Source organism: Rhyacophila brunnea, unplaced genomic scaffold (assembly GCF_057557595.1).
Source record: "Rhyacophila brunnea isolate RB1 unplaced genomic scaffold, BYU_Rbru_1.0 scaffold_14, whole genome shotgun sequence".
NCBI lineage: Eukaryota > Metazoa > Arthropoda > Insecta > Trichoptera > Rhyacophilidae > Rhyacophila > Rhyacophila brunnea.
In genome coordinates, this window is record NW_028232796.1 from 36,692,099 (window position 1) to 36,718,528 (window position 26,430).

The following is a 26,430-nucleotide window of genomic DNA, read 5'->3' on the forward strand; positions in this document are numbered from 1 at the left end:
TGAACTGATCAGCGATAAATTAATGACACGATAGGAATGGAAGGAAGGTCTAAATCCAGCAATCGAAGACAAAAACGAATGATATACCTATAATTTGGAATTGCATTGGAAACATACATACAAAAAAATAACCTTGTAAATAGATACTTAGTGAGATTCGAGGACGCGTCTTTCGCTTTCCAGAACAGACCTCTTAGTAGCTACCAGCCCAAGTACTAACCTTGAAAGTATTTCCCAATAACTGTGCTATCCGAAGTTAATTTTTTTTTTGTATTTTACAACGTTCTTCTTAGCTCGTGGTTCTTTGTCCGGTACAAATCTTGCAATCGATTTTTAACTAACTTCCCGATTAGCTAGACATTTGAAACTTTTAGAATATATCAGAACACGTTTTCAATGGATTTTTTTTAAATAATTTTAGCCATCTTTAAGTAGAATTGAATTCATTTTCTGTTAATTCTGTTTTGTATGAAAAGTTATTCCGACACCATTATTGGTTGCTAGGGGTCTGGGGTCCTAGCAACTAAATTATTAATATATACGTGCGTTACTATGGAAATCAATATGACATGTCAAAATGACATTTCAGTATTATTTCTATCAAATACATTTTTTTGATCGTTTAAGCTAGTCAAGTAAAGTTAATATGATTCAACAGAAAATTTGAAAACGTTTCTCAAACATTGTCATTGGTGTTATAACGTACAATATACGATGTAGTGATCGCTTTGTAGTAGTCAATTCTTATCTCGTGTCCGGAAAAATCATATAATTTATAACGGGCTTATAAATATAAGAAAAATCGTTGAAGAATCTTTCGGACTCCAATCAACGGGTTACAATCGTATCTTTAAAAAAATCTTGTTTTTTTCAATGTGTATCTGATTCTAAGCAAGGACCTATTAGGGATTGGGCGAATTATTAACAATCACTCCCTTTAAAAAAATACAGTTAATATAACCTCCAATCTACTCTCCAGTACTGTAGTAATTAACTGCTAGCTATCGAACTCCTAACCTCTACCTAATAAGACACGCCCACCTCAACCAAGCGACAAGTTATTAATAAATACATACATATCTCTTTGTTCACACCACACTGTTTGTCTTATGTAAGGCTATCAGATGGAAACTAATTCAATGTGTCAGTTTTCAGCTTACTGTGGAAATGAGAAGCTATTGCACAGATATAATGATTAAAATAGTTCCAGTAGAATGCCAGCGGAGTGACTCCAAGGATTACGTGTATTGTTTCAATTGATTAGAAGTAAGTTGAAATTTGGTACAGTGTATGTGAATATTGAGTTTATATAAAATGATAATTTCGTCAGTGGTGACAATAAAATAAACTATTTTCACGAACCATTCGACAATATTAAGAAATACGAGTATCAATTCGCAATGGATGGTTTCCACAAATCATTCGCGTTTTGGCAGATTCCGCAAACTGACACTATTCGTTTTTGGCTCAAATGTGTTATAAGATTTAGAGCAGCTGTCTGATAACAATTTAAATACTTACCAAGTAAAATGACATTGCACACATTTTGCTCGTGACGTGATGGTAATGTGTTTTTAGCATATTTATCGCAATCTACTCATCTTGTCATTCATTTTCTGCATACAGTAAAGTAGATGTTTTAATCATTTTCTTTAGTAGGTACGAAAATTGAATATTGTAGAATCACTGGAGCTCAATTTTTGAAATAAGCAGTACCTAGCACCTACCATAAAAGATATAACCTTGCTTAGTATTGTACTTCGAACGGTATCCGATAATGCCTTGACAATTTGGTGCGTGCATTTCTGATTGCGTAAGATTTTGGATTATATTTTAGTCTATGGACTCCATTGGGTCTATTCTATACACATGGCGGCTATCGAGGGTAGTTTATTATATTTATGTATTGTGGTATTATACTTGTTACAATAAGTTAGCCGTCTTAACTGTCAAAACTGTCTATCTCGCTCTTAAAGTAAACACAGCCAAGAGAGGTGCTATTAAAACATCGCACTTATTGACAGTTCAGACGGATAATCGGAGTTCACATAAACTACACTCTATAGCAGCCTTGTGTATAGAATAGAGACCCACGTGACAGATAAAATTACATTTAAAGAAATAAATAACCTAAAATGTAGTAATGACATTATCACATTTCATCAGTACCTAACCGTTATAGTAACATTATTAAAACAATTTGTTCTTAAACTAAGTAGTTATATAATCCTTTTAAAGAAGCCATTTACGTCAATTATATGTGTGATAATTAATATAATATTACAATGTTAAATACGGGAATGTAAACAAAACTTTTGATGTATTTTAAAAACCTAATATGAATGAAATATGTTTGTACTTATATTACAAAATCACAATAAATAATTAAATAAGAATTTACATGCAAGGTAACACTTGCGAAATATTATAAATAACGGAGTATTGCGATTATTATTGTATTACGCCCACGTTGGCCGAGTGGCTTACGCGTCGGTTTATGTTTATAATATCGTGGGTCTGGCAAATACACATATTGTTTTTCAATTTGTGTATTTGATGGACCTGTATGGACCTGATAAGTTGAGCAAATGGCTAACATCTTAAGGTGACGCATCAGTGAAACGCCAAATAATTTCCAACTGTAGGCGCGACGAAATTTTGGACTCGCTGCCATTCACTGAGAGAATCTCGAGCCAGAAGCACGTCACTTTGCTGCGTGATGGCGACGGGTCAATTAATTCTAAAATCGTGTAAAGATGACTAAAAACGTTACCCATTTACTTTAAAAAGAAAACATGTCAATGAATATATTATTATTGTTACTAATAGAACAATAGACAGAACATAAAATGAACGTATGTTGGATTTATATGAAAAATAATATTTCGTTTGACAGGTGTCATTTGCACCCGCGACCCGCAGTCCGCGCATCGCCTAGCAACGATCTTTTTAGACCGTGCCTCAACTAATGCATGGCCTTAATAAAAATCTCCACTTCGTGGAGGCCCATTTATGATCCTATTAGTATCGGACATGGTAAAAAAAATGCGATTTCAGACGGATTGACATTCGGCAACCTATAAGTACAAACTAACGCTTCTGATGGGAAGTGGTTAAAGTCAAAAACCTCCGCTACTTTTATATGGAGTTATATATTATAGAAGCACTGTAATTTTCATTGATAGTATAGCTCATTTAAAAAATTGTACTCCTGGCGAATGCAAAAATTTCTTTTCCTAACTAGTACAGAATGTTTAATGATACCATAATGATGATTGATGTCATTATCATAGTGCGCTTATAATAATAATGTATATCCCAACAAACGTTACTTACATGTCACGAATCTGGCCACAAGTAAAGCCGCCATTGACTGCTTTACTCTCCATTGTTTAGTTTCGGAACATGGCAATAACAATGGGAACCAAATAAACAAATCAATGGATGATTAATTATCTTAAATATCCATCTTTGACGTTATAAATAGAGACAGATGGTTATTTGACTTGTTCGTGGTTGTGGAATGTAACATCATCATATCATGATCCGCCATTTCGCCATGGTGCTTTCTAATTAACTATGTACCCGGCTCCCAAACCATATTATGATTCTAAATGTTACGTTTTTTGTTATGGTACTTCCGTATCATGATTTACAACGTTGCCACCCGAGAGGTTTCTTTCAAATTCAAATTTATTTCTTTTACATATCGTCATTGTAGGTACAGACCAATAAAATTGTCGTAACCCTCACTTTTCACCGAAGTGACATTTTGATGGCGATAGACTTATTGCATTCTCTTACACGAACTGGCCAAGTATTATAAATCCCAAAAAAATATTTCATATCAAAATAATTCAAAACTATTTTTAAGCCATTTGTAACATGACAAACAATGTTCCAGCCGAATGCTGTACTTAACTGTTTTTCTATAATCTAAGGCTGTAACCTTCTAAACGTCAGCCACTAGTGTGTAAATAAAAGAAAATTCTCTATTTGCAATAAAATAATAAGTAAAAACCCACAGTTTTTTCCACTTCCTGAACTATTTGATATTTGAGGGTTACGACAATTATTGGCTGGACAGTGACGATATTATAGGTAGGTAGTGAAAATTCAAAGTGTTCACAATATGACAGAAGGAATAAATAATAACAAGTATTAATAACATTTAAAAGGTAACATGAGTAAAAAAGTAGTGAAATATTCCGTATTTTAAAAGCTTATAAAACAACATCCACCCACATTCTCACGCAAGTGGAATATATCAATACCTATCTGAAATAATTCAACTGAATACAATAATTCGTCACTGTTCTGGCAGAAGACACTAATTCGAAAAAATGACATATTGAGTTAGTCATACCAAAATGTTCCTTATTTCAAACTTTATCGTCTGGAAACCTTCTTAATAAATAAACAGTCATTATTTTAAAGTCATCCTTTTTACGATTACTTAATAAACTCACATGATAGACCATTTCAAACATTTTAACAACTTCAAAGTCAATTTACTCAAAACTAGTATTCTCCAGTTAGTGTGTTCTGCCAGAACAGTGGCGAATTATTGTCCTCCCAATTGACATTACTTAGCAATGGTTCTGTACCTTGGGAGAATAAACAACGTATGTTCCCTATTTCTGAGATATCTAGTTATCACGGGCACACAGGTCAATACTACGAAGAACGACAGAGATTCCATATAGGTACACGGTACACCGCGCATAAGTCAGAAAAAATATTTTAGATCTGTTTTAAATTTAAGGTTTCTTGGCAGATCTAGCATTTTTGAATATGAATATAGTAGCTTGCTACAGACGCATATGACACAATATGGTATTAAATCTAGCATTTTTTCAACACCACAGTTTTAAAAATGTAAAAGAAATATCAAGTAGGTACATAGTATTTGCTTGGATATCAATATGCTGGACATACCTACTATTACTATCTTATATAATTATTATCATATCAATAAAATGAATGAAATGTCCAAATTTTTTACCAGAATTAATTTTGGTACTGTTCGGTTAAAGCGGATGCAGCGGAAAACGCATTTTGAAAATAGCCGATAAACTGGATTATTTGTTAGTTTGGGTTAGTTTAGGTTAGGTTAGGTTGGGTTAGGTTAACCTAACAAATAATCCAGTTTATCGGCTATTTTCAAAATGCGTTTTCCGCTGTATCCGCTTTAACCGAACAGTACCTTAATTTTTAGTTATTAATTACTTGTGAAATATAAAATTTTTCATCAATCTTAGTTCTCGTCAATATAATTGTTAACAATTAATACGACTTGTTTATATAAAATTATGGTTTATGACGTTTTTTTTAATTTTCACAAAATCTAGATTTTTTTTCTCCCAACGTTTTGTGTCTGGCATATTTTAGTGATCGATTGTTGGAAATATTCATCACAATTAGGGATTCCCGGGATCCCGAGCTATTTTCGATACCTATGAATCCCGGGATTGATAAACATAATCCCGGGATTTCGGGATTGATTTTTTTATCAATTTTTATGGAAAATAAAATAAAAGCGAAAATAAAACATACTTTTAATAAAAAATAACTACATTAGAAATAAACTGAGTTTGAATGAAGTTTGATTTATACCCATGTGTAGGTTGCCGATTCATTTTTTTATTCACATGAATTATTAAAAATGAGAAAGATTGGAAAAAACAATGCTTCGCACTTTTAACAAAGTAATTCTACCATGATATCATACGTTTTACGGCAGTTTCATATTTGGCTGACTAATTAGATTTATGATGCGGAGAGGCCATACGTACGCCATGATTATTTGCTTTACTATTTTAAATCTCGCTAATCCATTCATTATGTCTTTACTATCAGAAACAGCAATCTCATATTAAATTCACATTATTATTTATATTACAATATTATTTACTCCATTAAACTTGTGTATTTCCAAGATTGAACGTATACAATATTAACAATAAATGTCTTCAATAGTATAAATTATACTAGATTTATTTTTGACCGATTTTATCAATGTTATTTGTAAATATAAAATTTTTATATTAACAATGGAAAAAAATGCCAATCCCGGGACCAGTCCCGGGATCTCGGGATTGTCAAATTGTAATCCCGAAATCCCGGGATCAGAATTTTGTCTCGGGATTGGATTCCCTAATCACAATATCTTGAGAAATTTATTTGGACTTCGAGGGCAAGAGAAAGGCACGATACTAGATTAAGATTCAAATGCAAAGTCAAATTCAACTTGCACTAAACAACGACGTCTTTTTGTTATTATTATTCCTATTAGAACGAATCGATTTTGTGTTAATTTAACGTCACCGCCTCTGCATTTGGTTATTCGTTAATTGTGGTGTCTGGTTAATTCAACATAATTTACACAAAATGTCACAATGTCAAAAAATGTTTGTTTTGCCGCCCCCTCGTGGTGGACGCTCTAAAGCTAAAGCTCTCTGCCGGCCGTTTGTCAGTCGTATCATAATGGCAGATCATATCGTTCGAGGATAGGTTCCCACGACCTGCCACCTCTTGTCGCGCTGCCACGTCCCAGTTGCGCAGAACCTTTCTAATTTAAACTAGATAAACCCAACTTATTTTATTCGTAGTTATGTGAATTATATGGAACAAACGAAGGCCACGGCACCTTAACTGATTAGGTACTATTAAAATCAATTAACTCTAATGGTGTTAACGAAAAGCATTATTTTAATTTAAATAAAATACTAAGTATAAAAATATCATTCATTTTATCCCGATGTGCGCCACACCCCAAATCGAGTGTTGGCCCCATCTCCACTTAATTTAGTCCAGGTGCTGAAACCTTCTTCATATAAATAATGTGGGAAACGCAGTTTCTTTTGTGATTCGGTTACCTGAGATATGCAACAAGTCATAGTGCCACGTTCGGAAGTGGTCGTGACTCCCACTCCTCACCTTCGTAACTTCGGTACTTGAATTCGTCTGCATAATTATTATGATAGTCGAAGTTTCTTTCATAATTCGTCTACTCATTTTTCACTCCAATTTTGTATGAATAACGATGGCCGAGCGACTGACGCATCGGCTTATAATGTCTTGTTATAATCCTGGGTCTGGCAAATACACACATTGTTTTTCAATATGTGTTTGTAGTCAAGAGTATGTACGCAATTGGTTGGGCAAGTGTCTAACATACATTTCTCGTAAAAACAAAAATCTGTTAATATAAACCACCATAATATGATCTTAGGATCGGACATCGGACATGGTGAAAAAATATTATAATATACGCCATTTGACTTTTGATGTGTGTTTAGTATGCACTTATTATTTATTAGAGACATTCTTCTTCTACTGAGGTTCGTTACCCGCATAATTTGAGGCTGTCGAGCAGAAGCCTTCTTTCTCCACTGCTCCACACCGACTTCTCATGAAGTCCACATTTCAACATCTTATACGATGATTGAGAAAATCATCAGTTTGACAAGGATTTTTTTATAGTTTTTGTGATGCTGTTATTTTCATATTTTTCTTCGGTTTTTGCTGAGACAGCTAATGGTGCTGATACATATTGAAAATAGCAACCAGAGTCATTGTATACACTTGAGGTTAAACATATTATTGTAGATGTAGCAATCATACCACTCAGCATTACAAGAGTGGCACACTTTAATGTGTATGTTTTGTTTTTCCTAAATCGTAACTAGATCAGTAGGGCTTAATATGATTTGTTTAATCGCGACAATGTCGACGTGTCTATCAGTCGTCTCACTACTCTCACATCGAGTCAGGTCACTCGATATAGTCAACCGTCACTCGGGTATATTAACATCTCAGTACATCACCAGTCAATTGAATAATATAGACAATCTCATGAGTACATCCGTGCCCGTGATTATAACATCACTCTGTCACCTTTATCATTGTATTTATTTATTCTGGTATCAACAATAAACTCTCTCCTCACATCATCCAAGAAACAACGACTTTATCTTTACAAGGCGACAATCGACGGCTAAAGTGAGAGTGATATTATTTATTACATATTACAATAAGTTAGCCGTCTAAACATTGAAGTTAATCCCTCCAAACAAAACCCGCCACGCACCACATCCGGTCTTAATCGGGCGTATCACGTGGCCCTACATTGGCGATGTGAAGCATCTAGTTAAGTTTTAGGCCGGGAATGCCCTAGGATGAGATACCCAGGACTAAGGTTGCTACGCTCAGAGTGAGCCCTGCCTGAGTTTAGAGTTACTTTCTAATGCAAAGTGCCGGGGAGAGAAAAGCACAGGGAAATTATGAAAATAAAAATGATCCTAGTGTATATAAAACAAAATAATGACGCTAATCATACGGACAGCAAAAATTATGTGAAGAGATCTTCACGCCCGCAGTAAGACGCCGCAATTTTTTTAAATGCAAGATAATTGGCCTTAGTAGCAACCAAGTCGGACGGCCCGATGGGCCCAACAGCTGGTTGGATCGACCTGAGCATTTCCTCCCGTTCGGAGCACATTCTAAGACATTCCCAGAGGATGTGGTTGGCATCCTGAATCTCCCCTCCACATGGACATGTCGGACGGCTTACAAGTCCAAGCTCAAAGAGCTTGCCAGCGAACCCACCATGTCCAGTCACAAATTGACTGGTGTGATGGTCAGGAGTCAGATATTTGGTTATCTCCAATCGCCATTTAATATTTGGAAAAAACATATATGTGTGCCGGCCCTTGGTTGATTCATCCCACCGTCGCTGCCAGGTCTTCCACGCCGCGAGTCAAATTTGTTTATCTCGCTCTAAATTTTATCACAACCAAGAGGTTGAGATAACAACCAACTTATTGTAATTGTTACAATAAGTGCTAATACTTTGATACAAACCTACCCTAAGTTTGATAATATTTATCACTTTAGCGGTCGATACGTATGGAATAGACCCACTGACCATCCTCAAAATAGATAATGTTTTTGATTCCCGTTCGCCTAGTTTTCTACAACTGATGTAGTAACTATCGCTAACCTATTCGGTGCACGTATCTGTACAGTTTCGCGATTACAATACCTACGCCGTGTGCGACTACGCTCGTTCGAGCGCTCTTTTGTCAGATCATTTTGTTTTTCTTTGTTAAATACATCCAAGCTTTTATTATTGTTGCGGGCGACTTTGTTTGCGGGGAAAGTTGGAAACTATGATTCCATTATTGTTGTTGTGGGGTAACTTTTCTTTAGTGCTGGCAACAAGAATGAGATAATCCATCGAGTTGTCATCGACAAACTTTGAATGTTTTTGTATTCGATGCAATGTTATGTAATTTATTATCATTTAAAAATGGATACATTAACGACGAGTCAACGAGTTAACTATATAAGAATATGTGTGTAATTTTGCAACATTATTTACGTTATAGTGATTGCAATCTGGCGATCTATGCAATTCATTCTACCCGAAATTCCGATTTTGAAAATATCGTAATGATGGGATTAGATTTTTTTAACGAAAATTCATGATTTTATTAACCGATGAATTATTATATCTATTTTAACGATTTGAAAACAATTTTTTTGTTAATGCTACAATTTTTGAGTTATTCGATATAGCCCGTAACAGCTGTCAGCATCAAACTGTTATGGAAGTGTAGTGTAATGTGAAGATACTGATTAATTTATGTATAGCAAATAATACTGGAATATAAGAAAACTATCATTTAGTCATTAGTGGAACGATTTAACATTAAAATGCGCAGATTCGATTTATTTTACTGCGCAGAAATTAGGCAGGGATAATTTGATTATTAGTTACGGTAAATGTACGTAAAGGATCGGACACATAATATTACGTAGGTATATATTATTATATAATAAATATAATATAATTAAAACTGCAAGTATAAATATAAACTAAAATAATATCAAGAAAGTGTCTCTAAAGCTGTTTTTTTTGTTAGTAATTACCTATGTCTATTTACACATGGGTGAAATTTTCTTTCTACCTAATTTGATCCGGTATAATATCTCTAGGATTGCAATTCTATGTATGTATGACGTGTCGGTCCGTTTATTTTCCATAAAAATTTGGTTTTGTCATTGTTATAATTTATTTCGTGACGTAAAAGTCCAGGATGGACCCGGTCTTCCTCGTGTTGCTGTCTCCATTCCAAACCTTCCGGACTTGTCGATACAAGGCCGGCTTGTCTTCGCCGTTAACTGGTTTCATATAGTACTACTCTATGTAACGATAATATATCCATAGAAAGATTTCATTGTTTTCCCGCGATAATATCAATAAACAAAAAAATCTCGCCTTTAGAATCGTCGTCTATACTAATTATATACTTACATTTTTTTGAATCCATGAAGTGTTTAGATAGCAATTTTATAAATTGCATTGCTATTTGATTATACAATGAAATTTATTCCATAAATATTCGTTTACCGATTTATTCAAGGGGTGGAGAGTGGAAGGGGTGTTGAGTCCGGACCTCCCCCAGAAATGAAAAAAATACAAATTATTTAGGTACTTCCTACCTACTTAAATAGAATATTACTTTTTTTGTCAGGATCTAATGACTGAAGTTCGTGACCCGAATGGTTTGACTGTCTAACCGTCTATGAACGGTTTGGCCTTAGTAACTCCTCTCGGCGTTCTACGACATGCAAGACTCGGGGTACTGAAATACCCATGGCACTCATAAATTGTTGCAACTATCTGGGGGATCCAATAACCACTTGTCGATGCGACAGCTCGCAATAACTCGTACGTGAACACTATTGGATATATCTGCATATTCCGCAGTTGAAGTGTCGGGAAGCTATAAGTAGTCAATCAAATGGCACCTGCTAGATTTTTTTAACCACGCCCCCTCCCGGCGCGTTAAAAATCAATAAAAAAATTATAATGATTTTGTTTTTAAATGTACCAAGGCTTATATGACTAGATCAGTGGTTCTTAACCTTGTTGGAGGTACTGACCCCACCAGTTTCATATGCGCATTCACCGAACCCTTCTTAATTGGAAAAATAAAATATGTTTTTTTTCAAATTCAAAACATAAGTATATATTTACCGGTGCACAAAATGAACCATGCATCAACATCACTGTGTCCAAAGAACAAAATCATTAAAACATGATTTTCACACAAAAACAAAAACATAATAATGAATATTTACTGCAAATCAGTGTGACTTCTGCTGTTGCCTTTCAGAGACCAGTTCAGAAATGCGCGGCTTCAATTTGGCAAGTGCCACTCTCGCCGAACCCCTGGGGTTCGATCCAGGTTAAGAACCACTGGACTAGATTCTTTATGAGCGCCTGAGTTTGATGCTTTTATTTGATAACATTGCATTAATAACGATTCCTTTTTCTGTTCCAACAGGCATACGAGTTATCAACACTGACTGGCACACAAGTGATGCTTCTTGTAGCATCCGAAACCGGTCACGTGTACACGTTCGCTACTCGCAAACTCCAACCAATGATCACATCAGACTCGGGCAAGCGTCTAATCCAGACGTGCCTCAACTCTCCAGATCCACCGCAAGGCGCCGCAGCTCACGGAGGAGACCAGAGAATGTCAGCCACCGGCTTCGAGGAGACGGAGCTGACCTACAACATCGCCGACGAGGAGACCAAAGTAAGGCAGTTGGTGTACGGTGGATCACCGATGGGTGGCCATCAAACTCAGGCCTACCAGCACATGGATCACGGGCATGGCATGGGCGTGGTTTCTCCACAGGGTTACCACCAGCACGGGCAGTGTTCTTCGCCGCTTCCGCTTCCTCCGTCGCTCGCTCAGCAGTATGCTCACCCCCACATGACTCATGGTCATCCGCAGCGGTAGTCTATATCGAGGATAAATCGTAGCTGCTTTTTGAATACTTTACTGGCGCCCAACGTGGGGCTATTATATACACAACATTTCTGATAGAACTTTCATATTTAATTACAACGGACTATAATAAAACGCAGTTAGGTATTTAGTTATCTGTACGCCGAACGCTGTCAAATGGATAATTAGCAAATATAATATTAATAGAGGAAATAAGAGAACACGTTTCAAGTTGTTAGGAAATTTGAAATAAAATATAAATTATTTGTGTTACAGTATAATAAAACAAATGTCCATTTAATGTCCACAGTATTTAAGGCTTAAAAATTTCGCTCAAAAGCAGTATCTCAAAATTGATTGATAGATAGATCTCAATTCATTATTCAAATTAAGAACATTTTGTATACTACGTTCACGCGATAATCAGGGTAAAATTATGTATGTGTAGATATTAAATTGGCAGCTACGACATAGACTGTTAGAATATAGGATAATGTCTCTTGAGCCTTTGGGGTGAAATACTCAATTCGAGAATCATCGAGTTATTTCGATAAAATAAATAATTAGGCCCCGTTGTCCTGTGCACATGTGCCATTAATACGCGGACGATTGTATAGTATAGTACTTACATATATATTTTTTCATGTTTAATATTTCCATAATTATTTCGTTGAATGTATAGTCAGTCAATACGTTATTCGAGACATAGAATAATAATTATTATGATGTATTTTTCACATTTTTTTTCTTTATTGTGGTCAAGCTGATTAGGATTAAAGGTTTTGCCACTGTTTATTTATTTTATCCTTATTAAATTGTTTATTTGTATAAATTAATATACAATTTTTTTGCGGTAGTTATTTGATTTAGCCAATAATAAATTCTTTTCTGACGATAAAAATAGTTATCAAATGATATTGACAAAGCGGAAGCCGCGATTATGTACTGCATTTATTTAAAATATTATTATCTCGAAATGCAGATATTTACATATTATATAACTACAGTGCTTTTTTATAGAAGATACTGTGTTTTTTAGACTGAAAACATTGAATATTTAAACAGTAGGCAACCAGGCAATTTTAGTAAAGGTAACTCGAATACTTGCCTATGTATTGTCCCACACGGGTTTCCTAGTGGTGAATAAAAAGAACCTTGCATGCACGAACACTCCCGATCGTTCACGGAGATCCTCGGCGGTTCGGTGTTACCATTACATCAATCTTTACTCTATTTAAAATCTTCTTTCATATAAGCAACACAGATTGATGCATAACGATATATATTTAAACGAAATTCGATGTATATTCACATAAAACGCACTGTATATATATCTAACGAAATAACTACGTCATATTATAATATAGTATACTATATTCACAGGTGCCATGCCCGTTGTCCAAATACCATATTTGCTTAGCGTTTTGCACGTTTTTGTCATATATTCACCATCATCATTGTAGTGCTTTTTCCAGTAAAATTTGTGCATTTTTTTTTATTGTGTGTTGTGTTCTGATTATTATTATTTCATATTATGCTAGGGTTAATTTCAAGTGTAGTTTTAAGTGGATAGACAATTTTTAAACTTCTGTGCAACGCAGTGATTTTGATACACACCGTATTTATCACGCGGACAAGTGATTGTGGACGGTTTTTAATTATTTGTATTATTCAGCTATAGAAGAGAATACAACCATAGCAAGTTGAGATGGTTGGCTAATTTACACATTGAGATTCGATAACTTTATGACGTCATTATAAATGAACAGTATTTTATTCACACATAAAAACGTAAATCAAAAAATATTTCATAAATTCAATGTTTTTACATTAACCAGCCATCTTATAATTTTCATCGAATTTAGACAACGAGTTATGTATTACATATTTTATTCACACGATTACAAATCTACAGCTGTGATATATATAGATAAACACTACATTTTATTAGTTTTGTTCAAGTGAACTAAAAAAAAAAATAACATCTGTTAAGGTACGTACAATTCTTATTTTTTGTTTGTTAAAAATTATACAAAAGGGAAGAATATTTTTCGAAATGATTAATGTACAAGTGATAGTAATACTTATAAAAAAAATTATTTCATCAAAACCAATTCAATTACAAAATTATCAAAACTGAATCAATATAACGACTTAGTATTAATGAAAATAATGAAATGCTTTGAAAGAAATAATTTCCCCATTGTATTGTTCCAAAAAGATCTTCATTTTGAGAATGCTAGTGATTATTGTCATGACTAGTTTTGTTGTAGATGTCTTTTTATTATTTCTGTAATTGTACATTATAATACTTTTGTTATATTTATTTTTTGAAAAATCATACATGTCACCCAAAAACTAGTTATTATTAATTAAAAAGCAATATTTTGCTCACTGTTACTGAACAGAGTCTATTTTCTTCCTATAAAATTAGTAATGAATGCAATAGGATTTATGATTTAAAAAAAATGATTATTGCGATTTATTTAATTCAATATTGTATTTTTTGCACGGTGTGGTATTATTGTATAATTTATATAAAAAAATAATATTTAAAAAAAAATACGACTTGGCGACATTCTATCTCAATTGAATGTTTTAAAATCATTGACTACTGTGTAGTCATAATAATATTTTATACTATACATAACTAGTGTAATATCAAATATATTATAATAATAATAATATGAACTTTTTCTAAAAAAATTTTTTTTTATATAAATATTAAATATAATATTATATTTACTCAATCCGTCCCTGAAATTAATTTTTGTATGACGCGTGTGTTGAGTGTAATACCGTCTATCAAAAAGTGAGATATTGGTAAAGACATATTTAAAATTATTATTAATGTAATATTATTATGAAAAAATCGATCGATTAGTTTTAATACGAAAACAATTCAATTGCTGTCGATGAAGGTGCTTGGAATGGAATAAAATACTATTTTGAACATACTTATTATTATTAATTGACACTGAGAATTAAATAATATATTATATACTTACATTATTGAGCTATTGAATTAGAGGAGATTGTATTTTGGGTAAAAGAGACAGTAAATCGCGACATTAGTGCTGTCTCATTTTCTAATCTTTTCGTCTTCTTTTTTACTAAATGCGGTCTCCTGCCAGTTAACAGTTCAATGGTTATGATCTTATTACGGGATTGGGACAACTGGGCTCAAGGACAATTGGGCGCCGCACTGTCGAATGAAATAAATAGACGTTCATAACCATTTTATACAGAAGGTAAATGAGGAATTTTAATAAGTTTATATCTACTAAGTACTTAGTAGTTTTAATTTATTTCGCTCTCAACATAATGTTTTTATCATGCCTGAGGCTTTATATAAAAATAAAAGAACTCTCTTGTCGTTGGAATTTAAACATAATACCTATGAACAATTAAATCATTATTTACGTTTGTATATTTAAATTCTCACCAAGTATTTAATATGTATTTTTAAAGTACCTACCTGTACGTAATTCACGAACGTCTATTTATTTTCGAATTTCATTTGATTGCGTGGCGCCCAGTTGGCCCGGCGCCGAATCGTCCCAGACCCCTTATTATTTACACACATTTTTACGAACGCATCCACCATCCAATAATAAACATGTATTTTTTGAAGTTTTTATTGAATTATTTTACTATTGATTATTATTGTTTAATTATTGATCCTGCCGTCAAAACTATGTAGGTAGGTACTCAGCTATCGCCTTTTTTAAAACTTTGAAGTAGGTATATGTAAGTATTAATTTGACGAATTTAATTGAATATATAATTATTAATACATTCAGTATATTGCTGGATAGAAAAGAGTTTAAAGTAAAATTGGATTGCTCTGCTGTAACAATATTTTTACAATAATTCTCAATTCCGTCTTTATCCAGTCAACAAAAATCACTTGGGTCTGACGATTATAGATACCTAAGTACTGCTAGTGTCAAATATTTGAACATACTACTGATATTATGCCTTGTTTGTATGAATTGAAATGTTTCAAATGTTGAAAACACTCGTAGAATGTTTTCTTAAAACTGTAGTTAAACACTTACACCCTTCTTCTGTCTAGCTCAAATAGATATGTAAGATATACCTAATAATTAAGCATTGTAGTAGCTCTTTTACCTAAATTATTATATTTTTCGCTCATAAGCGGAGCATATAGCCCTCAAGTTTTTTTTACGTGGAATAGTTGTTAGCCAACCCATTGAATCCTTGCATTGAATGAAACACATTGAAAAATAATATGCATTTATGCCAGCTAATCCAAAACTCCAGCGATCGATTTGCAGAGAAGTCGTACCGGGAAATATTAGTACCTACAGACAGAGGCGCGTTTACCTAACGCAACATGACGCAACCGATTCTTTAGGAAAATTAAAAGGGGGCCTCATAAGAGTTAAAATATTCAGTTATTTAATTATATTGAAATTTGAAACAAATATGCATATCTCTCGCAAACTGAGTGGGAATAGGTATTGTCCAAAGCATAACAAAATCCCTGCATAAAAGTAAGGATTCTAGTAGCTCCTGATTAGAAGTAAAACTAGGTTAATTAAGTAAGTAGATACAAAAAGTGAACAAACCACAAAATAAGCGCCCCCTATGTAAATTTGTATCTTTGATATCGTTTTCTTTTCAATTAACTTGTAGGTATTTAGGTATGTATATACGAATGCACCTATACATATTAAGCAATTAACAGAGATAAATAATACAAATTTTAAATTGTTTGAATGTATTGATTATTAGATTGTTCATTTTTTATTGTAGGGGGCCTCAAAATCAGTCAATGCATTGGACCACTATGTCACTAAACGCGCCACTAAGTACAAATAATCGTTACCGGTAAATTATACCGGGATTCAGTGTCGGGTTTTTTCTTGTCTCGCCACGTTTTACCACTGCATAACATCACCATAGTTTCTCATATCGTTTTTATGCATCAATAAAATCGTCTACGACAACTATCAAACATTATTATTGTATCCAAACAAACGTTTGACGTCTCTCGTACGTTGGATAGATAAAGTCTTCATTGTTATGCCCATTTGCCTTGGAAGATTCAAACTCCGTTTTTCAATCATTTTTGACATGTCTATTTAGCGGGTGATCCGTCTATCTGATCCAGTCATCGCAGATACGTTATTATACTGCGACATCTCCGGATAATTAAAGTTGTATCATCGATACGTAAACTCATTTTGTGAATAAGATCGGCTCCGAGTAGGATAAGTGTTTTTTTTTCTTCTATGGGTACGTTCGAAACACTTATGTGTCCATTTAAATTAACATTGAGGCAGGCACACACTTTGGTACCAAGAAAATAATTGTAGGACCGCAGAAAAGCAACGCAACATTAGATACAGACCTCGCATGCAGCTCCTAATAATATATGCTGAAAAACACTAAAATGAAAAATAACTTACAATGCAATAAATTTAAATTGTAGCAAACTTAACACTGTTATCGCCCGTATCTGACAAACACCGTAAGCATTTCAAAATAATTTTAGATTCACTCGAATAAGTCAATTCCAGATATTATTTAATGTACAAATGTCACCAAGATAAGCTATGCAAATTATGAATGGATGGATATGGTTCTTACTACTAAATACATACATTGATTATATCAGAACATGTTCGACTTATTCTGGAACTAAATCATTCACATTATATTACAGACCCTGCCAATTATTGTAAATATATAGGCAGTGAAATATACATAATTATCATTATTTTCAATATTGAAACGAATGTGATACGCATGTAATATGGAAACGACAAATGACTGCTAATTGTGTCGGTTATACACAGCATTTTATTGCACTTTTTAATAAGGCAATGGACAAAATATTTATTTTGATATGCCAATTCAACCACACCAAAAACGTTGTGAAATTGTAATTAAAATGTGTAATAGAACAGTTTATTTACTCCATTTAGCTGTTATAGTCGAAACTGGTTAAGTATTTTTTTTTACTAATTTAATGATAATGAGCAACCAATTAATTCTACGTGCTCAATATTTTAAGTTACAATTTTTTTCCAATGTTTAAATAATCTAAGTAGTTAATATTAGTGTTTTGTGGATGTCAACTAAATTGCACTGATATAATTGACTTGAGTTGCGGTTGCGTTGAGTTGTATGTGCGAGACCGCTAAAGCACAACTTGTTTCTATTCTTTCGTCTTACAATTTTATTATAATATTTGGGTACCTATGTCTATTTTGTGCACAACTATCCGCTTAAACAATGTAATATAGATCATCTTAAAAAATACACGGCGCCATCCACTGCTGGGTGAAAGCCTCCTCTAGCTTCTTTCAATCATTTAGGCCCCCATGTTTAGTATCTCTTGGGTACCACCGTATGACTGTATTTCTCCAGCGTTTGTCCACTAGTTGGGCGACATGTCCAATCCATTTCAATTTCATCAGCTTAGCAATCTCTATCACAGCATTAATAAAAGAGATGTGTAATCATCTTGTGAGTACTTTATAGAAACATGTAATTTTTCAACAGTTAAAAATCACAAACAGTTCATTCACGTCACATAATGTTATTACTTATCTATAATACTTCACATTTTTTACAGTTCCTGTGCTACTCTCTATATTATTCGAAGATTCAGAAGTAGATTTGTCTGATGAATTATTCCCATATTTTGACTGGGCATCAATTGTGGAAGAGCACTGCTTTTTCCTGCAATATTTTTACTTTGAAGTTTATTCCATTTTGTCTTTGGATTAAGTTTCGGATGAACCTTTTGTTGTTCTTTTTTATTGTTGGGATCTTTGAAATTTTTGAACTACTTCCACTTTTATTATTCATACCTGTATTAGGCTTTTCTGACTTAGTCATCGTCATTAAATCAATAGATAAATTTCTTGGCAAATAACTTGCTGCAACTTTAGAATGCTGTAAGCTCACATTTGCTTTTTCTAAATTTATTTTTATTCTCGTTAATTCATCTTCGGTTGGAGGTCCTTTCTTATCAGATTTACACACTGGAATTTCGATTTTTAAATCAGTGAATCTCATTAAATTTGCAATAATTCAATCAGAAGCATTGAGATGGAATTTTTATCAAAATTATTATCTCTGACCAAAAACCATTGAAATATTTGTAAGTAAATTGGCGCTTGTTTTTCTGTTGTTAATAATTGGCTTAATTATATTTTTTTTATTACTTGTTTTCACTGGTGCATCTGTATTTTGTAGATATAACTTGGGGTATGATATGCTCTCATGAAGACATGTTATCTATCTGTTTCATTGCCTTATTCACTAATGCTGTATCATGTATTGACTGATCACTATTTCCTAAGTCAAGAATGTTACATAAACATTATCTCGTTTTATGTCGTTTTAGAAAATTCTAGAAGCAGAGGCGAACAATCTTTTCTATGCTTAATTTTATTCAATACATTAGAATTTTTCCGATACGTTCCGTAGTGATTATATTCGCCCGTACGTGGGCTAGTGTGTCTGTTTTTTAAAGGCAATTAACCGCTATGAGTATGGTCTACAAAGTGTGGCTCGCGTAACGACTGTCTTAGTGAATATGTATTATATTAAATATATTTGTATTTATTTTTTGAATTCAAGTGGAAGGTCCTTTTTAAACCTTGGCTGGTCAATTATAATATAGGTGGAATTAGTTTGTAAAAATAAAAATATTGTGTAGAATTTATTAATTAAGACAGTCACAATTTATGCCTGTTTTCACAGGACGTCACCGATTTTAACATTGTTCAATGATATGTTTTGAGCTTTTGTTCCGTAAAATCTAAACTTATTAAACTATTAAGAGATAAAAAAGTAATTTTATGAGATAAACGTATCTTTAATAAATTGGTATAATTTAATGCGAACTGTTTTGAGACCACCTTATAACTTTCTGGCGAATCGGTTGCCGTTGTCATTTGCATCAAAGAACATAGTGACTGTCCATATTATAATGACTATCAAATTACCAGGCAGCAGTGCCACCTGTCAACATTCTGAGATGAGGTTTAGTTCTGCAACAAAAATTAAATATTCTTTTTTCTTCTTCCTCCCACACACATCTCTCAAATTAACTATTTTATTATAATATTGTCTCCTCGTCTCTCCTCATACGTTTTTTTCCCCGACCATGTCTGATCGTAATAAGATCATATGGGCCTCCATAGAGTGGAGGTTTGTATTAACAACCTATAAGGTGCATACTCTGACTCATACACAAATTTCAATAAAATAATATGTGTACTTGTCAGACGCAGAATTTGAACCTGGGACCCACGACGCTATAGGCCGACGTTTACACGTATATACTTTATTACTATTAAACTGATATGGATTTTATGAAAAATAGTAATATATGTCTCAATTTAATAATTTGATTGAATAGTTTGAACTGTTTGTAGGCTGTCTTGTAAAATTTCTCACGGAGCGATTTGCATTAAAGAAAACCCGCCATTGCTCATATTATTATGGTAGTACCCAGAGAAGACTGCTGTTTGGTCGTCGCGACGGAAAAGTTGGAGGAAACCTCTGAATGTATATAATATATATTTTGTACATGCAACATTTCTGCTGGTTTATTATCTTCTCGTAGATTTTTTAGACAGAATAGCTAGCGAGGATCGGCTGTACCTCGATATGGAAATAGCCTGCCTCCGCTTGTTTATAAAAATAATAACACGAGCACGTGGTGTGTGTTGGCAGTTGCCTTTTTAGGAGTTTTTTTCGATAACTGCCATTAATTTGCGTATGGTTTATGACTTTATAATAAAGTAATTAAAAATGCTAATAACGCGGAGAGATTTTTTTAACATTTATATAAAAAAATATAAAAATTTTACGACATTATGACTAAGCGATAGCGCTCACAGAACGCGTCGGGCGGGCGAAGTCCGCGTATGCAGTGTTTATTCATAACCATAATCACACGCCTCTCGCCGCGCATTACCCTTCACCTATGTAGTAAGCGGCCCAAGCAGCACAAAACAATTATTTTTAAAGCGTCTCTCATAACAAAGCAATAAAAATATTATATTATTTCGGGGCTTGTAATTTACGACGACATTATTCAACCAGCGAAATATAATGACACGGAATAAAATAAAACAATGACTTCTCTGTAATCAAATAATTGCTTTCCGCCCGTCCATCGACGATGCCTCACGCAGCGTGATTTTGCTCGCTGTGTTCAATGAATGGACTCCATTGTATTTTCTTTCATTCGTATCGCCGAGAAGCGGTGATTCGCGAAAAAACGATGATTCATGCGGCGCGCGCGTATAATGCGTCGCCAAATCCAGTGGGCGCTGGCGTATTTGATTACGTTGTATTTTCGATGATTTATGCGCCACTTGTAGAAATTTTGCGCGAGCGCCGCACTCGCTGCGTCAATGGGCTTTATGCCTAAGACATGTCAGATTTTATTTAAATGAGTATTTTTTTTATTTACTTACGCATATCATTAATTTATTATTGTTGTCCTTTAAAAATTCTTCTTCTGAGTAGTCAGTAGCACTAGCCAACGCTTGGTTTGTCTCGTTTGGGATATGGTCGTAAATTAAAACCGGGTGCAATGTTGCAACTGTCCTCCGTGCACACATGCGAAGCCATGTCGGGACAGTGACGTCACGCGGCTGGCCGAAACGAACGAAAACGCACCGATGCGACATTTTGTTATTATACCACGCGACAAGCAGATGTTTTTTTCTACCAAAAATGTCACACCGACGCTATGCGCGGCGGTACACTAAGTTACATGTGTTTTGTGAATGACTACAAAATCATATCGATAAATTCGACGTGTTGCAGCCGAGGCTAGTCAATGTGCCACAAACTGCGTCATGCATTTGTCATCAACATCTATCAAATCGATTCGGATATTGACATATTCCACTTAAGTGAGAGCGAGGGTTTAGGCTGACGTTGCTTTATACATTTTTAAGATAGATTTGACTGTATTTTTTAAAACTTATAATTACCCCGTGTTTACTTATTTTAAATATTTTTAACGCTTATTTTTTTTTGTTTTTTTTTAAATGTTATGTGAGCGTCTTGAATTTGTAATTTGTAATGTTCATTATAATATGTAAAATAAATTTGAATTTCAATCATCATAAGCGTGACCAACCGGGTTGGTCCTGACTTCTTTCAACAATAATAATAGCCAGTATTGCTTGCATCTAACATCTTCCTGATAAAATAACGTAATATAATGATTAATGTATTATACATATCCCCGCAGCTATGGCATCGCCAAGTAATGGGTTACAATTATTTTGAGCGCAATTAGCGACACCTATATTACATTTTTGTGTCTGTAATTGTAACTAATATTTTGTAGGAACAGTTTATTAGAATTAAATATGATATAATAAATTGCCGTAAATTACATATCATTACTAGATACTGCAGGTGACAGGTGTATGACTAATTGATTACTGCCTACGTGTAGATTTTTAGTAATTGTTTTCATTTATTTTTAAGTTAACAACTTAAATCGTCCAATGTAAAGATTCCGATTATGAAGGAGATAGTAGGCATGTCGCGGCTTCGAATCCCATGTCCGGCAAATTTTCATTTTTGTTAAAACCTCTTCGGGAGGCGACCAATTTCCATATCGACTGCTTTTAATCTGCAAACTAGCCAAATGAAATTTAAATGACATTTTGTTATAAAGCATGTTTTCTATGCTCACACAAAATTTCAAACTCCTAAACCTATAAATAAATGCGTTATCATACTTCAAACAAAATAGCCATACGTAGGTGCCAAATTTCCAATATCATAAATGGAACGACTCCGCTCTTTATATAAATTTTCTTTACGTGTAAAAGGGAAGCTAAAATAGTGTGTTAATTAATTCATAGTGCAGCTTATTTGTAAAAAAATAATTTCCAAATATATTTTTTAAATTGTTAAATTCCACTCGATAGTTAAATTATTATGTTTTTTCTCCTTCCTGAAAATTTTTCCCAATTGGAGTTAGCCGGTTTGAAGATTAAGCAGTTGTTTGTTATGATCGTACAGACGCCACTATCAGCCATGTACATTTTAGTAAAGGCTTTCATCCAGCAGTGGATATTTTATGACGATGAAGTTGTTATTCATTAATGGTGTCGTTATCTCTTTCGGCGATCGTCAGCGGGTCAATCGATCGAAGATTGAGCCTCTGACGAGGGTGGGCGGGGACCGTCTCTCTGCTCATATAAGGCAAGCAGATAAACATGTAAACACACTTTTAAAAACACTTTGATATTAGTTCCTACCGCTGGATTTGTACACTTATGTAGTATATTGATACGACATACTGATACTGATTTTGTGACTTGAAATTTTGGTTGAATACAGTAGGATCGGTTGGATAACTATTTTGTACTTTTAGTTACCACTGCATTCTTTCTTTATCCGTTTAATCAAAATATGTATCATAGATTTAATATCTTTTAACTCTGAAAATATAATTGAATTAAGTTTTTTATGAGCCTCCAGTGGCGAGGGGTGGAGGTAGGCTGTTAAGATTCGATATAAATAATTCAAACTAAAATTTATCAGCATACTTATTATGTTTTCATTGAACTAGGTGTATAATTTTCAGATGGTGCTGGTTAGTTTTTAAAATTCAATTAAACCCTGCCTAAACCAACCAAAAATAGTCTATGTATGCTGTGGGCGATTAAATGATTCCCACTTAGTAGTAAAAGTAATGTACACGTTGTCTGTCATACTTAATTGCTTTCATTTAACTAAGAATAGAAATTGGAGATGGAATTCGATTAAACCAACCCATATCAGATAAAAATTATTTTCCGTCTATAAAATATCTGAAATTATGTATAATTTAATGGCGTAATTTTAGATAATTATTTTAGAGTTAGATAAACATTTATTTTAATCTAATAAATATTATGGTTTGCTTTAGGCAGACTAAATAATATCTGAAATTTGTATTTATAGTTCAATAAAAACAAATAAGTCTTACTGACAAAGTTCACTGCGCATTATTTATGTCGGATCTCTTCAGCCTACCTCCACCCTTCGCCACTGCATATTAGGTAGCTATAGTACAATAACATTTCTTCATTACATATAAAATATACCTTTACCTCTGTAGAAACATTTGCTACCCGGGAATAGTCCCGGACCAACACAAAACATTTTATCCGTAAAAATTTAATTAAAAACATGTATGTATATCGAATAATTTGTAAATGGGCATCATAATACTAGAATGTATTAATTCCGAATGGAGGATAAAATTTTCGTGCCCCCTGCGCGCTTTTATAAGTACATTATGGCGAGAATTGGCTCCCGGCTCGCGCGAGACACGTGCTAACTCCCAATCCGTCCAGAAATAGTCCCGGACTGAGCAACGCGGTCCAAATTCGTCCTAAACAGCTTTTCCCAACAATATGGCCTCACCGCGAACGCGGCGACCGCATTTTAAAGCACTGATTTGGATGGATTCCCATCGCAAGAGATCTGAATCCAGCAGTTCAATGTCGCCATGTTTGATTCTCTCACGAATACAATTTTTCTACAACTAAAATACAAAATTCATTAAATAATAAAATCTCTCATATTATCATAAGTAACGTAAGTAATCACATACATTACTCTTCATCTGGGTCGTTATTGATTCTGAAATGTGGTTATCTATTGAGCGACCAAAACTATCCATCCCTCATAGTCACAGAACAGATAATAAATAGAATTCCGATAGGCTAAATACCAATACAGTAAATTTTGACGCAGGGTTTTGAATGTGTGAGTGTCCTACGAAAATGAATCACGCATTATAGACGTGAAATAGTGTGTGTCAAACACCAATATTAAATGAGCGTTAATGCATAAACTGAGAGCAGTTGTCAGTATTCGATGTATGAGGTATCATTGACACGTATTTCAGTTCCCATTATTTCTTAGTTCCCTGGTCATGGTCCTCTGCTTCTCTCAGGGCAAAGTGAAAGCTACACCAGTTAGGTCCTTCACCTGGCCAAGCGCACTTATTCTTTTATTTGGCTTCGCTTCCCTGAAGGGTCATCAAAAACCAACTGCTTCTTAGATTATTAAGAGAATATCTATTCCTCCTTCACTGTGGTATTGAAAGAAATTAATACATAATCATAGTGTTATAAAACAATTTGCGTATAAATCACTTTTTTTCGCCAAAAATAGCGTTGTATAAAGTCCCGTTTGCACTGAAGTTCTATCTTGCAGCATTTTCTGTATCCACTCCCGATTTAAATAATATTTAAAACAAATTTATCTTGTGATTAGATAGTGTAGAATTAACAAAAACACTTTGTTTAAAAACCATTAAGATATACTTAATATCATGTGAACTGAACCAGTTTTTTCCCGCTCAAATGGACTTCTGTCTCTAGAGATACCACAATTTCAGAATAGATTTTCTTCGTGCTTGTTATTAATATGCCTCATCCAGACCAAAATACATTTGTACGTGAACAAAGGAACATTGTATAAAAACTGTTTACAAACATTTAATAATAATAAATTGTTATAAAATGTCCCATGTTTTTTTTTGTATTGATGTTGTTCGTCTTGACGGCATTACAATGATCGCATACATACATTGTGCTGTCTACTTACATTAGATACCTACGTAGTTGTTTATATTCCAATAATATTTACTGTGCAAGCAGCGTTGTCCGTGGGTTACCTCTCGGTCGGCTCTCGGCGAAGCGGTTAAATCGTTCACCATCGGACTCGTGGGTGTTCAGATCGCATCCCACCAGCGACTTCTTATTTCCACACCGCCGTATTACGCCATTGTACGAACCTGTCGACGCCGCTCTTAAGTACGCGGTAAATTATTGATATTCCTAAATGTTTTGTCATTTTTTAAATATATTTATTGGGATATTTGACTCGATACGGAAATAATCATTACAGTAAGGCACCTGGCAGACATATTGTAACATTACCATTTTGGCGACGTTACCGGATTTTTTGTTGATAATACCATCATTATCATCATTTTTTCAACAATCTAGAGCAGGTCATAGCCTCATCCATCTCCGCATATCCTCGTCCACTGTCCTCCGAGTGACTGCTTGTTGGCACCGTCCAATTACCGGCGTCTGGGCCTACCAGCCGACATCAAACCGTAAGGCTTCGGCCACATTGGCAGATGCTTCGCTCGTCCTGAGCTAGATGCTATGCTTGTCTACTAAAAACACTACTGCCACATTGCACGCTACGTGCTTAGGTGCAAATCCATTTGACATTTGGGAGCGCTCAAGTCAACAACGATGTCACTCTCAAAACTAATCAGAAAGCTACTTCTCACAGAGAATTTTAAAGTTTAAAATTCGAACTTGTTGGGTGCATTCATCCCATGCGTCATTATTCATAACCTCAAAATATACGTTGCTTGACGTTTGTCATACTGAAGAAACATCCGCCATCTTGCAAAATCCATAGACAATGGCAAAATCACTAGGTAACACAATAAAAATAACCAATACGTTTGTTCGCCGGGAGACTCACGAGGTGACTCTAATCACGTAGCGAGGTGCGAAGCGTGCAGTGTGGCCATTGCGATAGAATAGTGTGCGTTCGTTCACTAGGATATGTCATC

At 34.2% G+C, this 26,430-nt stretch overlaps 1 protein-coding gene across 2 annotated transcripts in view; it reads left to right on the forward strand.

The window, feature by feature from the left end:
- bs (serum response factor blistered) overlaps positions 1-26,430 on the forward strand; it is a 273,007-nt gene that overhangs the window by 27,588 nt on the left and 218,989 nt on the right. For both annotated transcript variants that reach the window (XM_085942252.1, XM_085942253.1), the window contains exon 2: positions 11,358-11,615. In XM_085942252.1, the coding sequence (XP_085798378.1) occupies positions 11,358-11,615 (258 nt within the window). The remainder of the gene's footprint in view (positions 1-11,357; positions 11,616-26,430) is intronic.